The following is a 16,031-nucleotide window of genomic DNA, read 5'->3' on the forward strand; positions in this document are numbered from 1 at the left end:
TGAACATTTCCGCAATTTTGCTGAACTCCGGGCGAAACCAATTCAGTGAGGTTTCTTCATCTCTACGAACAGTGGCCAGAAATAAAGACATTGCACCACCATGCCACATGGATAACAAGAGAGTAAACTACAAATTGTTTTTTTTTAAATGTTTAAATAATTTTTACTGATTTAAAAAAACTATGTAAAAGGATTTTATAGAAGTGTGGCATGGTGGGGCAGTGGTAAGCACTACTGTCACAGTACACCATTATCTTCAGTTGAAATCCTGGCCTGGTCACTATCTGTGAAGACTGTACATTCTCGGTGTGTGTTGTGATCTCTTAGATGAAGAAGACGACCAAGGAAGAAATTACAGCAATGGAATAACAAGGAAATTACGGGAACAATTTGTGATCTGTAGTTTGTGAGTTTATAAATGAATTATCAGCTTTTATTTAAAGGTTAACAATAGAAAGCATTTATCTAAATGATATCTGTACTGTACCTTCACAGCTGTGTTTATCTTCAGAGATGGCATAGCCTTCGTAGCACAAACAGATATATGAGCCATCGATATTCTCACATACTCCATTGGGATGGCAAAGGCTGTGGTCTTGAGCACATTCATCAATATCTACAGTAGAGATATAGTATGTGAGGAATTCAGAAAAAAAAATAAGAACATAATGATAAATAGACATGTTATTTTATTATTGCTATTTCTATTTACTAGTCATATTAGTCATAACATTTTTGTGCTTTTTAACTTTTGATAAATAATCAAAGATGGATGCCATATAATACAAAGTGATGACTGAATGACTAAATCTGCAATAAATACAATAAAATTGCTTATTTTGTAAACTACATTCAAGGTAAAAACTATTCAAACATTATTTTAAAGAAAAATACAGCATTGCTGTACTTGCATAGATGACTTCTGTTTTTAATTATAACACAGGAAATACATTTGACTTGATAAACACCTCATTGTTTAGCAGTTCTTTGCATGATTATCATTGTGGCCTTATGTCCAGCTGCTTAGCCTTTACCTCTTTGTACAAAAAAAAAACTTGTGATGTTGCTGTTTGGAAGTGAAAAGGAATTGTTTACCGTACACATTTCATCACAATCATGCAATTTCCAGAGCAGCATTACAATCCCAAACTTCTTCCACACTAGTCTTATAAACTCTAATGATCCTTTCTATAGTTACATAAGAACATAAGAATTTGAAAATAACTAATAGCTAAGCTGTCTCAAAATCTCATCCAAATTTTATTAAAACTTTGTCATGCTTTCTACTTCTACTACATGTCTTGGTAGTCTTGGAACTCACAATGATATTATTGTTTGTGTGCTTTGGTTTGTTATACAGTATCTCACAAAAGTGAGTACACCCCTCACATTTTTGTAAATATTTTATTATATCTTTTCATGGGACAACACTGAAGATATGACACTTTGACACAATGTAAAGTAGTCAGTGTACAGCTTGTACAACAGTGTAAATCTGCTGTCCCCTCAAAATAACTCAACACACAGCCATTAATGTCTAAACCACTGGCAACAAAAGTGAGTACACCCCTAAGTGAAAAATGTCCAAATTGTGCCCAAAGTGTCAATATTTTGTGTGGCCACCATTATTTTCCAGCACTGCCTTAACTCTCTTGGGCATGAAGTTCACTAGAGCTTCACAGGTTGCCACTGGAATCCTCTTCCACTCCTCCATGACGACATTGCGGAGCTGTTGGATGTTAGAGACCATGCTCTCCTCCACCTTCCATTTCAGGATGCCCCACAGATGCTCAATAGGGTTTAGGTCTGGAGACATGCTTGGCCAGTCCAGCACGTTTTACCCTCAGTTGCTTTAGCAAGGCAGAGGTTGTCTTGGAGGTGTGTTTGCGGTCGTTATCATGTTGGAATACTGCCCTGCGGCCCAGTCTCCGAAGGGAGGGGATCATGCTCTGCTTCAGTATGTCACAGTACATGTTGGCATTTATGGTTCCCTCAATGAACTGTAGCTCCCCAGTGCCGGCAGCACTCACGCAGCCCAAAACCATGACACTCCCACCACTATGCTTGACTGTAGGCAAGACACACTTGTCTTTGTACTCCTCACCTGGTTGCCGCCACACACGCTTGACACCATCTGAACCAAATAAGTTTATCTTGGTCTCATCAGACCACAGGACATGGTTCCAGTAATCCATGTCCTTAGTCTGCTTGTCTTCAGCAAACTGTTTGCGGGCTTTCTTGTGCATCATCTTTAGAAGAGGCTTCCTTCTGGGACGACAGCCATGCAGACCAATTTGATGCAGTGTGCGGCATATGGTCTGAGCACTGACAAGCTGACCCCCCACCCCTTCAACCTCTGCAGCAATCCTGGCAGCACTCATACGTCTATTTTCAAAAGACAACCTCTGGATATGACGCTGAGCACATGCACTCAACTTCTTTGGTCGACCATAGCGAGGCCTTTTCTGAGTGAAACCTGTCATGTTAAACCGCTGTATGGTCTTGGCCACTGTGCTGCAGCTCAGTTTCAGGGTGTTGGCAATCTTCTTATAGCCTAGGCCAGCAGTTCTCAAACTGTGGGATGTGCCCCCCGGCGTGAAGATGTGAAAAAAAGAAAACAAGAATCGAAAATATGAAAACTAAATCTATTGAAACCAAAACAAATGAACTTAAACTACATTCTGATACTAGAAAAATAAATATAGAGTTAGATAAATGTCGATAAAAGTTAAGTAGGTATAATAAAATATACATCTATGATATATCATTAATTAAAAAAGAACAAATTGGTATTAGTGGGCTCCTTTCAAAAAAACGTTAGGGGGGCGCGATTAAAACTGGTATGAAAACTCGGGTCACAAATACTTAAAGGTTGAGAAACGCTGGCCTAGGCCATCTTTATGTAGAGCAGCAAGTCTTTTTTTCAGATCCTTAGAGAGTTCTTTGCCATGAGGTGCCATGTTCAACTTCCAGTGACCAGTATGAGAGAGTGTGAGAGCGATAATACCAAATTTAACACACCTGCTCCTCATTCACACCTGAGACCATGTAACACTAATGAGTCACATGACACCAGGGAGGGAAAATGGCTAATTGGGCACAATTTGGACATTTTTCACTTAGGGGTGTACTCTTTTGTTGCCAACGGTTTAGAGATTAATGGCTGTGTGTTGAGTTATTTTGAGGGGACAGCAAATTTACACTGTTATACAAGCTGTACACTGACTACTTTACATTGTATCAAAGTGTCATATCTTCAGTGCTGTCCCATGAAAAGATATACTAAAATATTTACAAAAATGTGAGGGGTGTGCTCACTTTTGTGAGATACTGTAAGTACTGGATTGGATTAGAGCAGCACAGTGGAGCAGTGGGTAGTAGCCTAATGAAATGTATGTGAAACCAGTATGTGAAACCAGTAATGGTCTGTTTTGGTTTTTTTGGAGTACTCTTGTTTTGCACCCACATTCCAAACATATGTATGCAGTTAATCGGTAGCTCTAAATTGGTCTAATATGGGTGTGTGCGTGATGCTGCTTTTGACTCCACCCAACCAAATGTGAAATATATGAGGATGTTTCTGCATGTTAGGTTGAATTCAAATACTACTCTAAGTATCACAGTAAGAGAGTTTCAGGCTAATCATGAAGCCATCAGTGGTCACTTTTAAATCACTCATTACAAGTCTCCATTTTTCTTGTAATCAGTCACACCTATGATTATATTCTCTTCTACAATAGTTACAATAGCTACAATAGTTTTCAATCTGAATCCACACATTTATTAATTCAAGAAAGCCCTGACTTCTTCAACCAGCAGGAATGAAAAAATGAAAATGCAGTAACAGGGAAACAAAATGCAAAAAACTATGCATAATGCAAAAAGCCCAACTAAGCCCTAATACTAGCCTGAAAAAAGTCAAACAACACACTTAATAAGCACTGGCCTCTTTAAACTAACCAGCACTATGGGATAAATACCACAATGCTGAAAAAGAAAAATACAAAAAACTAACAAAACACACAACAAAAATATGCTGAAAAGTAAAAGTGATTAAAAACACACAGAAAAAAGTAAAGCACATAGAGAGAAAAAGTGTCTTAAAATCTGAAATCTTTTAATAAAAAAATGAATACGGATAAAAAGATTTAATGACCTAACCATGCTTCGAAGCCTGTCCCTAAGTCACCGCCAAGACCAAATAACCATACCTAATGATGTCACGTGTTAACAATGTAACCACCCAGAAATATGGTATCATAGTGTGGTGGCCATCTTTGGTGTATGGAAACAGTAGGAGATTGATAGCAAACAACACAAAATAATTAACATAAAAATGCACTAAACAATGAGAAAGATGCCGTCACATGGCTGAAGAACTTGACAGTTACCTTGGCATCTCCGTCCATTAACTAGCTGGAAGCCTTCAACACATTTACACATGTAAGAGCTCATTGTGTTGATGCAGGTCCCTTCAATACAGTTTGAGGGATCGGCACATTCATCCGTATCTTGAATAAGAAAGACAAACAGCACAGTCTGAAACCCAGGGCAATCAACAAAAAGCATTTAGCCTTATTTTTATGAACTGAATTCAATGATATTTGAACAGCATTATTTTGTTCTTTGGTTCTATTATTTATTAAAACAACTTGAATTCCGCATGTCATTACCCCTGATGGCAACGTAGATTATTTTCATTTTTTCTGTAACTGCAGTATGCTGTACATCAGATTTGAAATGTCTCATGGCGACAACATTCTATCAAAACCTTGACACAAAACAACATACAGTATTTGAGACTGGACATATTCGCCATCACATTCAGTTCTGAGAAAAATAAACTTATAAGAAAGGTAATTAAGAAATTTCCAGAAATAAAATAATTATATGGTCCCAGGATAAAAAGAAACGTTTGCAGAAAAAAAAATGCAGATGATGTCTTTGGAGAGAATCTTCTGTAATATCAGTGTGTAAAAACACTAGACCACTCATTTCATAAATATGATTACTTCATTCTTAATATATTTCAGACAAATTAAAGAAAATAAAGAGGACTGCTTTTATTTTTTTTTATTTTGCTCTGTTCAAGAATTGAAAATATATAGTCCTATGAAGTTAGGAAATTCACAATTTCCCTTTGTAGTCTAAAACCTGTACTCTTGAATAACATTCTTTTATAATATATACTTTTGTCTTTATCATGCATTGCCTACCTTCACAATGACTTCCTTCATGTGTTGGTTGGTAGCCTGTGAAACACTGACAATGAAAAGAGCCCTCTGTGTTTCTGCAGCGGCCATTTGCACACAGTCGATCATCTTCACATTCATTCAGATCTGTTAAAAGGTGTGGATTAGTATAAACTAAATATAATACAATAGGAAAAGATTGTAAGTTGCAATCAGAATTGTCAAAAAAAAAAGAATAAATTTGTGGAGGTTTTACAGGCACTGCAAAGTGTCCAGAAGTCTGCCCTGAAATTTTTAGCATTTGACTTATGTGGTCAATTTTAGAATAGCTGACAGTTCCCCACTGTAAGCATTTGTCTGAGTGACATTGCTTATAAGATTGTACACTTGCATACTTTGTATATGACTCATAAACATAATTTCTGTTTCACAAACTCCAATGTAGATATCTATTTATCTTTAATAAAGCAGCTCATCTTTGTGACTACAATGCTCTGATAACAACCTTCTTTGACACAAAGTGTGCTCACCATGCTTATAAAGCTTTTTGGTTCCAGAGATCTCTCTGAACACTTCACAAACAGGATTCCAATTAACAAAGATGTTCCAATAGTGTAAAAGCAAATGATTTTGGCATAGATGTTCCAGAACTAGATAATCTTGTATCAACAAAGGACATGGTGTAGAGTAAAGTCATTGTGTGGTGGGCACAATACTGGTGTAAAAGGGCATGTACCATGTCCAAGGACTATTATGACCTGGAAATGAAGGGGGACGTGAAAGACGTGGTCAAAAGGAATAGCGAAGATTTAAAACCAGGAAGACATTCAGAACCAAATGACTGGTGCCAAAAGACAAAACAAAAGCAAACATCAAATCCAGAAATGAAGTCAAAGTATCAACACCACCACTAGGGCCTATTTGAATAAGAAGCTAACTACTACTAAACTTCACAAAGATTTTATATCTAGTGGGAAATAAAGTAATACATGATTGTCACAACATCAATCCATGTGCGACGACTGTGTTTATATGATAGAACTTAAAGTAGTGTAGCCTAAATAAAATCTGACAGTAATAAAAATGAACATGTAAATTAAGAAAACCATTTGTGAAAGTAATGTTGAAAATGAAAAGTTTACATATAAAAACCAAAAACAAGTGAAAATTCATGTCTCACTGAAGCCAAAATTACAACTGGTAGACCCCTTGAGCAATATAATTTGTTTAGAATGAATGAAGCAATCTGTTGATCTGAAGGACTGTATAATTGTAGGAACTCAGAAACCCTGCTGCTGAATAAGACCCACTGTAATGCATTAGTATGCCAAAGGGTTCAGCCCTCTTTTCTTATAAATACAGAGAGAAATATTTTTTAATATGACATTTCGTAATATCTGTTTACTTTATGTAATGAAAGGGTAATTGAACATGATAAGAATATACAACAACAACATTACTTTTATGATAGTGTGCTTTCAAATATTATTTTTGGTTTTCCTGGTCATTTACATATGGCTTATATTTAACCCCTTACATGTTTTTTATGGGGAATTTCAGTGTTACTTTATTTTGTTTTTAGTGTGTCATTATTATAAGCTTTTATATAATTTATTTGTGTTGTATTTATGCAGCACCATCTAGATGTCACATGACCACAATTTTTGGGCCAATAACTTAATGTTTGATTAAGCATAAGTATGGCAGTGGCAACACAGAGAATGATCCCTTACTGGAAAAGAAAACCTTTCTCGCAGTTTCACAGTAGTTTAGTCAGAAATTTTCAAGTAGTTGGCCTTATCTTTGATTAATCAGTTTTACTATTTTTGCAAGTCTATTTTTTTTGGTTTCCCTTTTAAACTTGAGTCTGAAGGCTTTGCCTTTCATTCTACGTTCTTTTTGTAGTTAACATCTTCTAGTTATTGTTACCCACAATAAACCAAGTGTGCTTATAATAGCCAGAATCTAGAGTGTGGCAAAAAACTAAAACATAAAAGAAGAATTTTCTTTTAGGTTGCTTGATCAGTAAGTGACTGCAGCATATGAAGACTATACAGTATCTACAAACCAAAACTCATATAGGGATCAAAAATGTAAAGTTACATAAAACAGTAATAGTTTTCAAACTAAAAATAATAATAACAAGCAAAAATGGTATCCATACAGTATGCCAAAATAAACAAGGCAAAATAAAAGACCATGCACTATAACATTCCTGGATGTCAGACTCAGTTCAGTGTTGCAGGTCCCTAGCTTTAAATTGCAAGTTAAAATCTATGTTTTTCTATTTTTCAAAAGAAAGCAAATGAGGAAATGAAAAAGGTTTAAAAAGTCTCGACCAAGGTAAAAATGTGATCAAAGATCCCCTTATTGTTCATACTGCAGATAATGCTAAACATTCAATACATTTATAACTCTGCAGCAGTAACTGAAACACCCTTTCAGAATTTTCACTAATTAGCAGCAAATAGCAACATATCATAGTGACATATCACTCAACCAAATCAATAAATAAACTTTATTGACAAGTTGTCTAAAAATAACTAGATATTAAACAAAAACAATAAAATGTCATCATGCCTGCTGCTCATTATATGATAGGCTACAAACTAGTATGGCTGTTTCACATAAACATCCATAGTTCTGTTTGTGTTCATACAGGTATTTTCATGGACTTTAAATTCCTTCTCTTTTGAACTATTACTCTAAGTTTAGATCAGAGAAAAATGTCACAGCCATGAGTATGGTTTAAACGGTTAATGCCTATTAGAGATCAATTAGATTTAACTCAAGGAATAAACTGGATCAAAGTAGAACAAGAATGGAATAATATATAGTATGTTTTAAGAGGGAGTATTTACAGTTTTTTTAATTGTGTGTCCACTTCTTAAAACTAAATTGTGTAAGATTTGGGTATTTGAATATGGATTCCTTAAAAATATGCCTAAAGTAAATAACTAGTACCTGTGCAGATTTTGCTGTTTGATTCTGGTACAAATCCCTCATTACAAAGACATCGGTAGGAACCCAGGAGATTCTCACAGCGTCCATTTGGACATAGCCCACGATTCTGGCACTCATCAGTATCTGAAATATTCAATATGTTTAATGTTAGATAATGGGTAAAGAAGCACACAGACAAAGATCTGAACATCCGCTGACACAGCCATAGAACAGGAATTACAGTATAGTGTAAACGAGAGAATACAGTGGCGATTCACATTTTGGTAATTTTTTTTAAGCTTTACTATGTACTGCATAGGCATACATTTCATAAAGTAACTAAATAATGATAAGGGAAGTTAAGTAATCCAAATGTAATGTTTGTGCAAGATTTTATTGCTTTAAGTGTTTATTTTGGTTAAGATAAATTTTGGTTGGATTGTGTTAAATCCTGCTGTAATGTTCTGGAATTATACTGTGCAGACACACTAAAGTAAAAAGTTTACACCTCACCCATTCCATGTCAATTCTTTTGTGGATTTGATCCTAATAACAGCATCTTCACAGACCAATAAGTTAATATTTAACCTGATAAAAAACTTTTATTTTTGATTATTTTGGCCTTTTGCTTTTTGAGATTCCAGTCTTTTGAACACCCCCTGCTGTCTACATGGTCAGTAAACAAATCAAGGTGCAAAAACCATACAAAGCACTTCCTGTAATGCTATAAAAGAACCTTGTAGTTATTTACAGTAACAATATTATAAAACTGTATTAGAAATTAAGTTTGTGGTATTTCTTGTTAAATTTAAAATGAGAAGACTTCATGATGACAATTACGACATAACCCTTCCTTCTGTTCCTTTTAGATTTCACAGATGCAAACTGAAAAGAATATGCAGTAAAAACTGAGAGTATGTGGTTATGAAGAAACATATATTGAAAAAAATAATACTTTAAATACCAATAATATTAAATGATATTATCTGTTGGGCTTGTCTAGGCTGAAAGCCTTATTTTTAATTTAGAACCAGGCTGATTTTACATCTAGGTCAATTCTGCAATATTGTGGCCTAGTTTGTATAGCAAAGCTCATTTTCGATTTTTTCCATCAGCCGGCAATCATCACATTTTTGAGAATCTTAAGGAGGATTTGAGAACAAGGGCAGAGACTTTCAAAGAAAAAAAATCTCCATGGAGACACTGGCACTTGTCTTGGCCTTAGAGATGTAGAAGAGTGTGACGACTACTGCCGACACTGTGAGGCTAGGGAAAGTGAATTAACAATCTTGCTAGGCTTTAAGAGTATGGTGTGGATGTTAGTTAATGTTCAATAAACAAACCTTATTTTTGAGATCAACAGTTATTCAGTGTGTACCTCACTTCTTCCATCTCAGTGCTCTCTACAGTACATCCATCCATCCATCCATCCATCCTCTTCCGCTTATCCGAGGTCGGGTCATGGGGGCAGCAGCTTGAGCAGAGATCCCCAGACTTCCCTCTCCCTGGCCACTTCTTCTAGCTCTTTCCGGGAGAATCCCAAGGCGTTCCCAGGCCAGCCGAGAGACATAGTCCCCTCCAGCGTGTCCTGGGTCTTCCCCGGGGGCCTCCTCCCGGTTAGACGTGCCCGGAACACCTCTCCAGGGAGGTGTCCAGGAGGCATCCTGATCAGATGCCCGAGACACCTCATCTGACTCCTCTCGATGCGGAGGAGCAGCGGCTCTACTCTGAGCCCCTCCCGGATGACTGAGCTTCTCACCCTATCTTTAAGGGAAAGCCCAGACACCCTGTGGAGGAAACTCATTTCAGCCGCTTGTATTCGCAATCTCGTTCTTTCGGTCACTACCCATAGCTTATGACCATAGGTGAGGGTAGGAACATAGATCGACTGGTAAATTGAGAGCTGAGCCTTGCGGCTCAGCTCCTTTTTCACCAAGACAGACCGATGCAGAGCCCACATTACTGCGGATGCCACACTCTCTACAGTACAATATATTCAAATAAAAATTCACTGGAGACTCACTACTTGACACACACCCAGTCTAATAAAGAAGCATCTCTGCTGTGCTTTCAAGTATTTGCACTCTATGCTTTCATGGTTGGGTGCTAATCCCAAAGATTTTGCTATGTGGCATTTCTTTTCTCCAGATTTTTGAATTTTGGAATTAGACGTAAGGAATTGTGAAGTGTCTAATAAAATAATTATCTAAAAATCACTCTCCAGTTTAATCTGTTTGCTGGGTAATGTTTATTAGTAAAATCACATTAACTTCTCCTGTATTAACTGCAAATCTTACATCCTATTCAGTCTTGAAACTTCTTTAATGAGTAAAAATAGTTAAAATTGGAAAAAAACAGTTTCTTAAATAATGAGCAGGTTTTTATATCCTCAGCAGCTTTGATGAAAATAATTTTTGCCTATATCTATGTTCTCTTTTTGTTGGCATATTTAACCCCAGCTTTCTTAGTATTATTAATCCTTTCGGCCCTGACATCCTATTATAAGTACATATATATTTAGCCATTTCTGTAAAGAACAGGTACGTTTGCAGCAATTGGAACCAAGCGTGCTACTATTAGCGCAGACTGAAGAGACTGGCATATAGTCCGCAAAACACAGAAGTGAAAATGGATGCTTCCAAACTGTGCGCACCACTTTCAGTTTTATTTCCTCAAGAAGACTGAAGTATGTGGCAGCTATCTTAATACATAATTCGCCTGCCTCCTCACTCACTCACTCACGTCCGTCTGAAGCCGAATCCGCAGTTGCCTTCTGCGCACGTCCGAAGCCGAATGCGCAATCGCCTTCTGCGCAGCTGCCCGAAAAACCTTACGAGACCGACATCCAACCCCAACATTGCGGCAGGCGGCGGATTTATGGCCGCAAAAATTCAAAGAGAAAGGGGACTTCGATTAAAGCTCTAAAGGCCTGAAAGGCGATTTCGACTACAGCTCGAGGCCTAATTACGCATTCTGATTCAATTACGCATTCATTCAATACACCTATATCAGGTTTGTGGTGCTTACACTTATTACTATTCCATATTGTACTGGAACATTCATCATTCAATATTATACTATAGGCCTGGAAAATTCATCATCTAACAGTACAAGCCTGTACAGTAATGAATAAAGCGGACTACAATCATTACAAAACAACTTCTTCGTTACTTATCATTTGTTCTTCATACACTGCTGACACAAACTTGTGCCCGTTTCATCAGGCTCTTCTTCTAGTTGTATAATAATAGTAATATTTTTTTTTGTTTCATCATTTATGAGCTTTCTAGACACCCCAAAGGTAGAATATCTCACAAAATTATTTTTCCCATAAAGACAGAAAATTGAAATTTAAAATATATCGACCTCAATTCTTATGTATCTTACAAAGGAATTACCAGTGATAAAACCTATTAGTTGTGTAGTGTGTAGCTTATTATATAAATACAATTAATACACTGAAATTTGGCAGAAATGTTTGTAACAGACATAACATGCAGAAAAAAGCTGAAAGATAATAAAATAAATGGAAGAAAGTGGCATCTTCTACAGTATATATGATTTTGTCTAAATTTCCCTTCATGTTTAAATGATCTAGACCTATACACATCCTCAGAACAGCAAAAATGAATGGCAAATGTAATCTTAATGTAATATTACACCTATTTGAGGAATAAATGCAATAAAGAAATGTTTGGGTGTCAGCAAGTGTTCTGTATCTCTTTGTCTGGGTAAACAATTTTTATAATAAAACAGTTTCCAGCCACCTTGTCGTTAAAAGAAAAGCATTTGTTAGAAATCCCAGAAGCTGCAATAAATTGGTAACCCAGGTCTTGATAAAAGCACCCCACATCTTCTCAAGCAGGGCATTTTTCTAATGCATCAAGCAGTCTCCTTGTTTTCACTTTTCAGAGTGAAAAACAAACTGTGATGTTAGCTTGCGAAGCACAATGCGCAAATTGAATACACTACTTATTATATATTGGACTTTGATGTTAACAATGCCAGGTAATACACCACAAATGTTTGTTTTGAAATAAACAAAAAGGTAATAAAAACAGCTAATATGCATACACTTCCTTTTTAATCATCTCTTTTTGTAAAGAAAGAAAGAAAGATAGAAATGTAATATTTTGGTCACTCCTGTGGCTCAATTTGCCATATTAAACACAGCACAAGATGCCACATTCATTTTAAGATACTCAAAGGGTGGCATCATGGTGATGTAGTTGGCCCTCCTGCCCCATTATACCCAGGTTCAAATAGCTACTTGATCATTGTCTTTGTGGAGTCTGCACACTCTTCTTATGTGTATGGGACTTTCCTCTGGGTTGCTCCCATATCCTAAACATGCATGTGTTAGGGGGATACTAAACTAGCTCGCAGATCTTACCTGGATTATACAGTCATTAAATGATCAAGGACCCAAGAAGCATTCTTGAATGAGTAACAATTGGTGCCATCTATCACAGGGCCTACTTATGCACACCAGTCAACCTAACATGCATATTTTTATAGATGTGGGATTAAAACTGGATAAGCTGCAGAAAAAAAACCCTGCAGAAATAGGGAGAATGTGCATACTCCATACACAATTATAATAATAAAAAATGGAATTGGAATGTTCAGATATGTTCAGATAGAAAGACAGATAGATAGAAGAGACAGATCTCAGTTGTAACATACAATGTTGCCTTTGCAGCACATGTCACATCTTCTCTACATGTGTTACTGCCTAGAGCCCCAGTGCCAGGGGAGTGGGGAGGACACAGCAAGCGCGTGGCAAGCAGGGTATTGGGGAGGTGATGGGGAGATGGTAGGGAGTTGGGCAAAGTAGGTTGGTACATGCCTGGAGCCTCCGGGACAGTGCTCCTGATCACAATACTGTGAGCTGCTGCAAATATGAATCAGGAAGTTAATTCAAAAGATTATAAGGCAATAGAATGCACAAATGGAAATATCACCTTGGAAACAAAAATCCAGAATTAATCAATGAAATAATACATATGTATAATGTATATCCATCCAACTGATCACACAACACATCAGTTGCAACATCTTCTTTTTCACTGAAGGAAAAGGAACATGAGATGAAACACATGCTAAAAAATTAAGTGAAATTAATTAAATTAACTGAAGCCACAAAATTAACATGAATTAACCAAACTCTTGTTAAATGGGACATAAAGACAAGAAATGTAGAGAAAACCATTGTGATGCCCATTAGAAAAAAAAACAGAAAGGTACAGAAGTTTCACCTTAATAACTGCACTGATCAAGCAATATCTGCAGTGTCTTTCTCCCTAAAGCCTACATAATCATAAAGTAGCTTGGCAGGGTAATATGACCTCATTGCAGAAGTGTCACAACTGAACAGGTCATATGTGCAACATTGAATTATTTTTTCACTAACCAGCAGTATGTTTGAGGAATATACTTACCGTAAAGAAAGCTGCTTTATAACAATGAGAATATTTAGTTTTATTAGGAGTGACTATACTTTCTCTGGTATTAAAAGGTCAAAGCAGCAAAGGTTTTAAGAGGAATACAGTTGTATAAATTTTATCAAAAATGTTAAGAGATGTTAAGGTATGAACATTAGAACAATTTTGATGAGAACAGGCCATTTAGCATGTCAAGCTCACCAGTCCTGTTAACTAAATTTTTTCACCAAATAAGCTCAAGCACTACCGTCTACCTACTTACTTGATAACTTGTTCCATGCACCTATAATTATCTGTATGAAGGAAAACCTTCTAATATTTTTGCAAAATCTACCCTTGACCAGTTGCAAACTGTGTCCCCATATTATACTGTCCTGAAGGCTAAAAGACATGTGTACCAAATCCAATTTTATAATAGATGTGGTGGACCAGCCACTATCCTGGTCAGGGATGACCCTGCTCCCTTACTTGGACTTGAAGCCAAAATAAGGGATGGTCAGGAAAGGAGCTTCAGTCTTCGCCCTCTGTGCCAAGAGCTGGACATCGAAGGACTCGGCAGCATCAGTTGCACCAGAGCTGGCATCCTAAGAGCCACAGATGAATGTGTTGGCTGGGAAAGCAGCCTGACTGGGGTCGTTAGCAGTCCCTTTCCCCTGTTGGAAGACCAGAAATATGGGGACAGTGGGAGACTGCTTGCTATGGGCAGATAATTTCCCCATACGCTGGGTGGTGGCATCGCTCTGACAGACCCCGATAATAGATTGAGCACTGGAAGTACTCATGGGTCAGGAGTTAAAAGAGAGAGCCCTCCACTTGTCCCGGCTAGCCATAGTGGGTAGCAAAGCAGGGCAACACTCATCTGGGAGGTGTGGAGGAGTAAAGAGTAGAGTAGGAGGAGAACAAAACTGGAGAAACTGAAAAAGAAGCTTCTAAAAAGGTACTTTGTTAAAAAAAAAAAAAAACATGAATTATGAACCTGGGACTGGTCTGTGCAATTGTGTCTGGGGTTTGGGGCTCAGTGGCGCACCTTGGGGGCCACCCAGACTAGTGACTTTTAGAAAATCAAAAAATTAATGGCATTTTATCTAAAATGGTTAATTGCATATTTGGCTTAAGCATACAATACATGGTGTGGTTTATAACTGAAAAAAGAAATAAATATTGACAATTAGTAAAACAATTGAGAAAATAGTGTGTGCTGTAATAATAGTTATTTTATAAATCACTAACAGTTTTTGAAAGTGGAGAGAGGCTGATAACCATCACAAGCCTTGAAAAGCTGGCTTTAAAGTAATACAGGATGGTAAACAGCAGCCTAACTAGCTTTAACAGGGCACATTATGTATTGCTGATTTTTCTTTATTTCTTATAACAAAAAGGAAGTGTATACTTCTACTCAAAAGCTATTGATCAGGTCCTAATGCGCAAAAAGGTTACTTGGTCCAATTAGAGGAAAGGGAAGGGGCTTGAGCCACCTGTGTGCAGGTCCCTGTGATCTTGCAAAGCAGGCACTTGATGACATTGTACTCGGTTTTTATGGTGTATCTTGTGTGGAATAGTGGGGGAGTACAGCTCCCCAAACCCGGACACAGACAGGCACAGAGACACAAGTCCAAGGCAACACAAGTTTATTTCTTGTGGGGCAGTGCTTTTCCCCACTCCCCTCTACAGAGCACAGTAAAAAAGCACCACCAGTAATGCTCAGTCCCTTCTTTCTTTTTCTTCTTTCTTTGCTGCTTTCACTCCTCTCCCACCAAGCTTTGTCCTCCACTTCCCGACTCTGGCTCCCAGCGTGGAATGAGGGGGCTCCTTTTATTCAGCACCTGGGATTGCTCCAGGTGGTTCATCTGGATTACCTGGAATCGCTCCCAGGTATGGTGGAAGTTTATGATAATGCTCTACAGCTCCCTCCGGCAGCCCCCACATAATGCATCAGGCTACACCAAACTCCAGCTCCCAGCGTACCCTGCAGAAATCTGTGGTGCCACAGCCACCCATGAGGGCTGCCTTCTAGCATCCCAAGGAAGGTATTGCCTCAGCTATCCTCTCTACCCTGGTCCATCCATTACATTGGCATCCCGGCCAGGTAATGGCCGTGGCCGCCTGTCACACTTGTCAATTTGTCTAAACTCCATTATCTTAAATCGTAATTAAAAGTGTCCAATACTGCCTCAGATCATCTGGGTGCACTCTGAAATAACTTGGTTTGCAGTTGCTGTCTACACCTTCACTATTACTAGGTAGTAGAACTTTAATCATAGATATTAAAAAGATTATCAAGTTTCTTTTAACAAAAGTAAAATATTTCACATAGTAAATAACAGTATGTCAATAGAAAATTATATTTGAGGCAATATTGTTTAAAAGATGGTTGCACATTATCTTACACAGGTCAGGTATTGAGGACTGGGGTGACAGAAAGTAGCTCCTCAGTTTTACAGTGTCTCCTACA

At 37.5% G+C, this 16,031-nt stretch overlaps 1 protein-coding gene across 1 annotated transcript in view; it reads right to left on the reverse strand.

Moving 5' to 3' along the window:
- Positions 1 to 16,031, reverse strand: part of ltbp3 (latent transforming growth factor beta binding protein 3) — a 236,888-nt gene that overhangs the window by 31,587 nt on the left and 189,270 nt on the right. Inside the window, exons 16-19 of the mRNA XM_028802072.2 lie at positions 8,157 to 8,279; positions 5,217 to 5,339; positions 4,392 to 4,511; positions 488 to 616 (exon numbers count right to left, since the gene is read on the reverse strand). Coding sequence (XP_028657905.1) covers positions 488 to 616; positions 4,392 to 4,511; positions 5,217 to 5,339; positions 8,157 to 8,279 — 495 coding nt within the window. The remainder of the gene's footprint in view (positions 1 to 487; positions 617 to 4,391; positions 4,512 to 5,216; positions 5,340 to 8,156; positions 8,280 to 16,031) is intronic.

Source organism: Erpetoichthys calabaricus, chromosome 1 (assembly GCF_900747795.2).
Source record: "Erpetoichthys calabaricus chromosome 1, fErpCal1.3, whole genome shotgun sequence".
NCBI lineage: Eukaryota > Metazoa > Chordata > Cladistia > Polypteriformes > Polypteridae > Erpetoichthys > Erpetoichthys calabaricus.